The 8,617-nt window shown below is 41.2% G+C and overlaps 1 protein-coding gene across 2 annotated transcripts; it reads left to right on the forward strand.

The window, feature by feature from the left end:
* The first annotated feature begins 2,113 nt into the window (after positions 1-2,113).
* On the forward strand, positions 2,114-5,996 carry LOC110497769 (b(0,+)-type amino acid transporter 1). Of its 2 annotated transcripts, none has more exons than XM_036954744.2 (6): positions 2,114-2,922; positions 4,500-4,633; positions 4,713-4,842; positions 4,946-5,070; positions 5,160-5,247; positions 5,399-5,996. In XM_036954744.2, exons 1-6 carry the CDS (start codon positions 2,149-2,151, stop codon positions 5,627-5,629), a joined length of 1,482 nt encoding a protein of 493 aa, XP_036810639.1. In that variant the 5' UTR covers positions 2,114-2,148; the 3' UTR covers positions 5,630-5,996. The 2 variants fall into 2 exon arrangements, with proteins under 2 accessions (XP_036810639.1, XP_036810640.2); XM_036954745.2 differs by lacking the exon at positions 2,114-2,922 and adding an exon at positions 3,586-4,411.
* Positions 5,997-8,617: the final 2,621 nt, after the last annotated feature.

An 8,617-nucleotide genomic window follows, 5' to 3' on the forward strand; every position in this document is an offset into this window, starting at 1 on the left:
CATAGGACGTACTACACTCCTGCCAGAATACATGTAATGCACCCAGGAATGTAATATCTTTTGGAGATACAATTTTTTTTAAGGAACCCTATTTTAATGCTGTGGTCCTGTGACAAACCGACATCACTTTGGGATAATATATAATGTGTGTAGTTTTAGTCTAGAATTAGAACAAGGACTTTCTGTTCCTTGTTAGAAACTAATGGAGCTATTGTCAGACCGGCTAGAATACTGTGTTCCTTACAGGACATTCTGTCCCCACCCAGGGAGGGGAGAGACCTTGGGCTTGTAGTAGATTGTTTAACAGGTGGCAGACAATGTGGGAAGGCTTGTGAACTATATGACCATTGTATCAGAGAGGAGGAGAGACATTTATGACAAAAATGTGAGGTATATAAACTAATGTACATGGTATTATGACCAGAGCTCTCGGAAAATAAACGCTACTGATTAATTGTGAGACTGGTCTCTGTCCATTTTATGCAAATAAGTCTCTTACAAATTCTTACAAAACGGACAGAGTGTTTTAATTGAACATATAAATTCCTCTAACAGCTACCTTCACCGATTTAACAGTGCCTAACTTATTTTCTACCCAGCCTGATATGGGTCAGTCAAAAGGCAGGGATCCACTTTCTCCAAAAACGTCACTCCTACTGGGCCAGAATCATCCTTTGCATGACCATCGTGGCTTGGCTCAGACACGGAGGTCTTCATGACACCTCATTCTCATTTTCGTCAGGTTCCATTTCTGAGCCATTCAGAGAGCCCAAAAAATATATCTGTTTGGGCCCATGGCTGAATCTAGTTGATGATCTAGGGGGACATAACTCATTCGAGTTATAACTCATTACATAATATTGAAACAATTTGTAAAAACGGTTAATCATGTGCAATGGGTGTACCAGATGATCAGGTGGTCAAACACACACACACACACACACACACACACACACATTGTCAATGGTGCAGACATTGGTGCAAAATAAAAAAAGTCCCTATCTAATCTGTAACAATCCATTGACACTGAAATGTGGTTATAAAATACTTGGACACAGAAGTTAGAGCTTTTCTCTACAGGTATCTTGTTGGTCTATGGTAAAAAAAAAAAGAAGAAGACTGGTAAGGGCATATTTCCATGTTAATTTTCAGCTCAATCATATTTGTGAGGCTTGTCAGTGGGGCAGTGATCTCACTGAGCTTTGTTGAATATTAAATAAAATCAAATGTATTTATAAAGCCCATTATACAGCAGATGTCACAAAGTGCTTATAATGAAACCCAGCCTAAAACCCCAAAAGGCAAGATGTAGAAGCACGGTGACTAGGCAACATTCCCAAGAAAGGCAAGAACCTAGGAATGCAAATGTTCTTCATGTTGGACCTGTGCTGGCACTGTCAGTAATCATTATTGGAGCAGTGGTATTACTCATCAAAAGCTTTGAGGATTATTTTAAAGGGACCAGGCATCAATCCAATAAGTATTGTTTTCTATAAGGGTCTGTAGTCCTACAATGGATGGAACAACTTAAATTGTGACAGAAGAGCTGAAACATCCTGAGGTAAAATAATTACAGAACTGTCACATATTATAGAGCTGTCACACTTACATTAGCCTACAGAAACTGCACATTTATGTTAGTACTGATTTAAAGTACAAAGTACAAAGTAAATACATCATATTTTCATTATATCTCATACAGGGTGATTTCAAAGGAACACTAAAAGTGGTTTAGGTATGCTGTGCCTGCATATTTTTGGTATCTACTGTATTTTCAATAATGCAGCATGCTTTACTCCAAGGCACAGGGAAGCTTAACATGCCCTACTTTAACTGTGTCCCTGACACATAAAAAGCGATATTCCTATTGATGATTTAGGACCAACTCGATTGATAACAAAGTGAAACATCATACATTTTAGTGAACCAGCCTTCCTCTGAGCTATTTGAGGTATTACTACTGTTCCAGAATGTTTGACATTATAGTATATGGGTATATATATTCCTGGTCTGTTTCTTTCTTCTTTAGTAGACTAAAGTTTCCTAGTAGAATAAAGCCGACAGCCCTGATTCAACTCAGCCCCAGTCTAGTAATAGTTAACTGATGTAATAGTAGGTGTGACCTTGTACGATACGGACAAAACATTTATGCCTCTCCCCAGTTTGGACCTCGTTGTTGGTAAAACATATCTGTTGAGAATAGATCTACTACCAAGTCTCAGGATGGCAGCTAAAACACAGAAACTCAGCTTGAAGCGTGAAGTGGGGCTTATTGGTGCTATCTCATTCATTGCCGGGACCATGATGGGATCTGGAATTTTTATGTCCCCTCAGTCTGTGCTGGTCAACATAGGAAGCCCAGGAGCCAGCCTGGTGATCTGGGCAGCCTGTGGTCTGCTGGCCACGTTGGGTTCCCTCTGCTATGCTGAACTGGGCACTGTCATTTCTGAATCTGGGGCAGAGTACATATATATTCTGCGGATATTTGGCCAAGTAGTTGCCTTCATGTTTGTCTTTAGCTTCGTCATTGTGATGAGACCTGCCAGTGCAACAGGGATAGCACTGAGCTTTGCTGAATATGCAGTGGCTCCTTTCTACCATGACTGTACCCCTCCAGAGCTGGTGGTCAAGTGTGTGGCTGCAGCAGGGATTTTGGTGTTAGCAATTGTGAACAGTATGAATGTACGTCTGGCTATGTTCATCCAGGTATTTTCCATGGTGATCAAGCTGGTGGCCTTGGCAGTGATAATTATTGGAGGTGTGGTGCTGCTTTTCAAGGGGAACACTGAAAACTTTGAGGATTCCTTTAAAGGGACCAATGTGGAAATCAGTTCCATTGGGATTTCTCTTTATCAGGGCCTGTGGTCCTATGATGGCTGGAACACTTTGAATTATGTCACAGAAGAACTAAAACGGCCTGAGGTAAGGAACAATTAAACATTTTGATATTGTTTTGTCTGGATGTTTCTAGAGTGCTACAATTGTATGTTTTACCTGGAGTAGGAAAAATAGACCATTTCATTTTTTGTACTACTGAGGTTACAGGCCACATGAAACAAACCAAAAATACTGAGTATAGAATATGCAGGAAAATCAACTGCACCAATACCTGACAAAGAGTATACTTTATCGCATCCTGACAAAATGCTTTGATATTTGAACAATCCCACAGACAGCGATACTGTGTTCCCTTGTCTAGATTGCATTTGATAGACTGATCCAGGTGGAAAGACAGTGTAACATATAGTATGTCTGCAGACCAACATCATCAGCTAGGGGGCGAGTCTACACTCAGCTGTCATTTCTATATTCACATGGCTTCTGACAGCAATTTCAGGTGGCTTTACCACCAACACATATAACAATGGTGAGAGAGATCAACCTTCCAACCCTCAGGGAAAGAGAAGGAATTTCTACGCCATCCATAAACATTTAAAGGAATAATCTAACTGTACGATGACATAGCATCCCCTTTTCTCCCTCTCCTAGGGGAGGGTGTAATCTTTATGGGAACCCTTTTACAGCTATAAACAAAGATGACACAACAACATACTTTATTCAACCTGAGAAGTTAATATTAACTAAGGACTTTACACCCAGCTTCAAAGATTTGCCAGGTCTTTGTCATAATTGTTCTTGACTAAAAGAAGAGAGGATCTATCATTGACAACAGATTCTCCTGTTGTTTGTATAAATTTGGGGTCTGGCCATGGCAGAAACAGAAACAGAGAGGATTCAACTGAAGCGCGAGTTGGGTTTAGTCAGTGCTGTTTCCTTGGTAGCAGGAACCATGATTGGATCGGGAATATTCATGTCCCCTCAGTTTGTGCTGTCCTACATTGGAAGTCCAGGGGCAAGCCTGATCATTTGGGCATTGTCTGGCCTTGTAGCCATGCTGGGGGCACTCTCATATGCTGAGCTAGGAACCATTATTAAAGAATCAGGAGGGGACTTTATCTACATTCTTCGAATCTATGGACAGTTTCCTGCCTTCTTTGTGGCCTTCACCTTCCTACTAGTGGTGAAACCAGCAAGCATTGCAGCAATATCCCTCAGTTTTGCAGAATATGCTGTGGCACCTTTCTACCAAGACTGTTCTCCTCCTCAGCTAATAGTGAAGTGTGCTGCTGTTGCAGCCATCATGGTTGTAGCCATGGCAAACATCTTGAATGTACGTTTAGCCATGAGAATTCAGGTGGTCTTCTTGGTGGCTAAGCTATTTGCATTGATGGTTATAGTAATTGGAGGGATAGTGATAATTGCACAGGGAAATGTTGCTGTACAACAAAATGCTTTTGATGGTACGAACTTGGGTTTGAGCTCCATAGGGATGGCTTTTTACCAAGGCCTCTGGTCCTTTGCTGGCTGGTACAACTTGAACTATGTGACAGAAGAGTTGAAAAGACCTGAGGTAAGAATGCACTGTAATAAGTCATGTATAAGTAATGTATTTCCTTCCAAGGACTTAAACTATCTTTCTCCACCTTGCATCCTCTCAGGTAAATCTGCCCAGGGCAGTTATAATTGCCATCCCCATGGTAACCATGCTGTATCTACTCGTCAATGTGAGCTACCTGGCTGTCATGACGCCAAGAGAACTGATGTCGTCGAATGCAGTGGCTGTCACCTGGGGGTGAGAGAGCTTGACTCCATCCACACACCTCTCTCTCATTTCTTGGTGAGCTGACAAATGACCTTGTTGTCGTCAACAGGAATAAGGTGCTCGGGAGCTGGGGATGGGTGATGTCTATCGCAGCCGCTTTGTCTGCTTTCGGCTCCCTGAATGGAACATTCTTTAGTGGCGGCCGGGTGTGCTTTGTGGCTGCAAGAGAGGGACACATGGTGAGAAACACATTCAAGAGACAGACCATTTTAACAAAAGCTTTTTTTTCTGATGTAAGTAGTAGTTTTCTATGTCAACATTTGTGTTTTTTTCCTACCCCAGCCTGATATTCTGTCCATGGCCCATGTGAATCGACTGACCCCCTCTCCAGCCCTGATCTTCACCACGGCTATCTCACTCCTGGTTCTCATCCCTGGTGACTTTCAGAGCATTGTCAACTTCTTCAGGTAGTTTATGCTGACTTTAAAATGGCTCAATACATAAACATTTGTTGCTGCTTTATTTATCTTCCATCCCTCTCCATTGATATTGCCAGTTTCACTGCCTGGTTCTTCTATGCAATCACTCTGTCTGGGCTCCTCTACCTCAAGATCAAGAAACCTGAACTTCCCAGGCCATATAGGGTGAGTCTCATAGGACATATCATTTCTACTTTTATTTATAAAGGTCTGTTTCCATTTGAACATTGGTTTCTAACAATGTAATTACCCAAATGGTCCCATCTGCTGCCCACCCCTCTTGTGAGCGTACCATTGTTTTTGTTTGTTCAACCAGGTTCCCATTGTAATCCCCATCTTGGTCATCATCGCAGCAATTTTCCTTGTGCTGGCACCTATAATTGACAACCCCGCGATAGAGTACCTCTATGTCACCATGTTTATCTTTAGTGGTATTTTGGTTTATGTACCCTTCATCCACTTCAAACTGTGCCCTGGACTGTTGGAGAAAGTCACTGTGTTCCTGCAGCTCTTCCTAGAGGTGGCCCCAGCAGACAAAAATCTATGATTTATTTTACAGAATATATGTGTCACGGTCTGACCTTTATTTCCTTTGTTTTGTCGTTATTTAGTATGGTCAGGGCGTGAGTTGGGGTGGGCAGTCTATGTTTGTTTTTCTATGATTTTGGGATTTCTATGTTTCGGCCTAGTATGGTTCTCAATCAGAGGCAGGTGTCATTAGTTGCCTCTGATTGAGAATCATACTTAGGTAGCCTGGGTTTCACTGTTTGTTTTTTAGGTGATTGTCTATGTTAGTTGCTTGTGTCAGCACAGTTCTCATTATAGCGTCACGGTCGTTATTCGTTTATTGTTTTGTATAGTTTGTATTCAGTGTTCAGTGCTTTCTTTAATTAAAACATCATCATGAACACATACCACGCTGCGCTTTGGTCCGCTTCATACGACAATCGTGACAATATGTCTGAGGATAATGTTGTCTGCTGAGTAAAAGTTGACAAAAATAAGTTTGTCTCAGATTGGCACCACCATAACCAAATTGTGAATGACTTCTCAATAGTATGTACAGTGCCTTCAGAAAGTATTCATACCCCTTGACTTATTCCACATTTTGTTGTGTTACAACCTGAATTCAAAATTGATAAAATAATTTTTCTCACCCATCTACACACAATACCCAATAACGACGAAGTGAAAACATGTTTTTAGAAATGTTTGCGAATGTATTGAAAATGGAATACAGAAATATCTAATTTACATAAGTGTTCACACCCCTGAGTTAGAATCACTTTTGGCAACAACTACAGCTGTGAGTCTTACTTGGTAAGTCTGTAAGACCTTTGCACACCTGGATTGTACAAAGATTTTTACCAGAGTGTCTGTAGTGACGCCTCAAGCACTGAGATGCAGTGCCTTAGGCCGCTGCGCCACTCGGGAGCCTGAACGATAAACTTTCAACATTGGCCATGCTGTCAATCCAGCATGATATCTGCCAAGCTCAAAACAACTTAACTCGGAACTGGGAAATCTGAACATCAGTGAGTTCAAGACAACTGGGAAAGCGAGCTCCGACTGGGAAAATACATTTTGAACTGTCATCCAACTTGGAATTGTAAATCGGGAACTCGGGCCTCTTTCTACAGCTAAGACCTGAAGATCACCGACGTCATCATGATTTGACCTTGTTAATTTCAGAGTTGTCAGTTGTCTTGAATGCCCCATACTTAGATGACAAAGTTTGATGACAAAATTTGCCCACGAAGGACCGCCGTGCCACTTCCCTGTTCAAGTGAGCACAGCACAACAAGGTCCAAAAATGTATTGTAGGCTGCTGCATAAATTATGTAATATGCCAGGGAGATATGTATACTTTAGGTAAGAAAATAATACTAAGTGTATGTTGTGTAGAAAGCTGTTAGTAGCCCATGTGCCTCACCCTAATCATTTGGTCTATTTTCCCCTTTTATTTTTGCCTACTGTTCTGACTTGGTGGTGAACATGTAATTATCAAATATTTTAAGAGCTTTCATTGTCTGCTTATATGCCCCATTTATTTATCCATCCTATGGTTCTGACTTGGTGTACAGGGAGAACACTGTAAGAACGGCCCATGTTCTGAATTCTGTCGCTGTACATTTCAAAAGTGCTGAACAAATAGTTATATTGATTACGTCTGTCCTAGTTCACCCATTGTCTTAATCGAAGTTACGGATTGCCTTTTATCCGCTTGTTGTCTCCTTATGCCATAGTTTGTACATCTCAATTGTCAGTAGAAACCACATTTGTTTAAGCAAGTCAGCCATATCAAATATGTTTTTTTTAAGTCAGTAAATTATGCTAAATTTACTGTTTCGCTGCTAGACAAGGCTTCACTGATAGCCAGGTGTAGCAGTGGTAAGGTGTTGGGACTGCTGTTGAGACTGCTGTTGGAACATCTTGTTGTAGGCCCCAACAGTTTGTGGTTACCGTTTGTCACCGTTATAGTGCAATTAATGTATTCTTCAGTGTTCAAATTTGATTTGTCACGTACGCAGAATACAACACCTTACAGTGAAATTCTTACTTACAAGCCCTTAACCAACAATGCAGTTTGAAGAAGAAAAAAAAAGTAAAAAATTGAAATACCTAATAATTAAAGAGGAGCAGTAAAACAACAGTAGCGAGGCTATATACAGGGGGTACCGGTACAGACTCAATGTGCACAGGTTAGTCGAGGTTACTGAGGTAATATGTACATGTAGGTAGAATTAAAGTGACTATGCATAGATAATGAACAGAGAGTAGCAGCAGCGTAAAAGAGGGGGGAGGGGGCAATGCAAATAGTCTGGGCAGCCGTTTGTTGAGCTGTTTCAGAGTCTTATGGCTTGGGTGTAGAAGCTGCTAAGAAGCCTTTTGAACCAAGACTTGGTTCTCTGGTACCACTTGCCGTGCGGTAGAAAAGAGAATAGTCTATGACTTGGGTGACTGGAGTCTTTGACAATTTTTAGGGCCTTCCTCTGACACTGCCTGGTATTGAAGTCCTGGATGGCAGGAAGCTTGGCCCCCGTGATGCACTGGGACATACAGTGCCTTGCGAAAGTATTCGGCCCCCTTGAACTTTGCGACCTTTTGCCACATTTCAGGCTTCAAACATAAAGACATAAAACTTGTATTTTTTTGTGAAGAATCAACAACAAGTGGGACACAATCATGAAGTGGAACGACATTTATTGGATATTTCAAACTTTTTTAACAAATCTAAAACTGAAAAATTGGTGCGTGCAATATTATTTAGCCCCTTTACTTTCAGTGCAGCAAACTCTCTCCAGAAGTTCAGTGAGGATCTCTGAATGATCCAATGTTGACCTAAATGACTAATGATGAGAAATACAATCCACCTGTATGTAATCAAGTCTCCGTATAAATGCACCTGCACTGTGATAGTCTCAGAGGTCCGTTAAAAGCGCAGAGAGCATCATGAAGAACAAGGAACACACCAGGCAGGTCCGAGATACTGTTGTGAAGAAGTTTAAAGCCGGATTTGGATCCAAAAATATTT

The sequence above is a fragment of the Oncorhynchus mykiss genome, chromosome 19 (genome assembly GCF_057628025.1).
Source record: "Oncorhynchus mykiss isolate SJ-2025 chromosome 19, ASM5762802v1, whole genome shotgun sequence".
Lineage (NCBI taxonomy): Eukaryota > Metazoa > Chordata > Actinopteri > Salmoniformes > Salmonidae > Oncorhynchus > Oncorhynchus mykiss.

Coding starts and splice junctions, on each gene's coding strand:
- LOC110497769 (XM_036954744.2), top strand. CDS start 2,149: ATGCCTCTCCCCAGTTTGGACCTCGTTGTTGGTAAAACATATCTGTTG. Junction 4,634..4,712: donor GCAGTGGCTGTCACCTGGGG/GTGAGAGAGCTT, acceptor TGTCGTCAACAG/GAATAAGGTGCTCGGGAGCT. Junction 5,248..5,398: donor AACTTCCCAGGCCATATAGG/GTGAGTCTCATA, acceptor TTGTTCAACCAG/GTTCCCATTGTAATCCCCAT.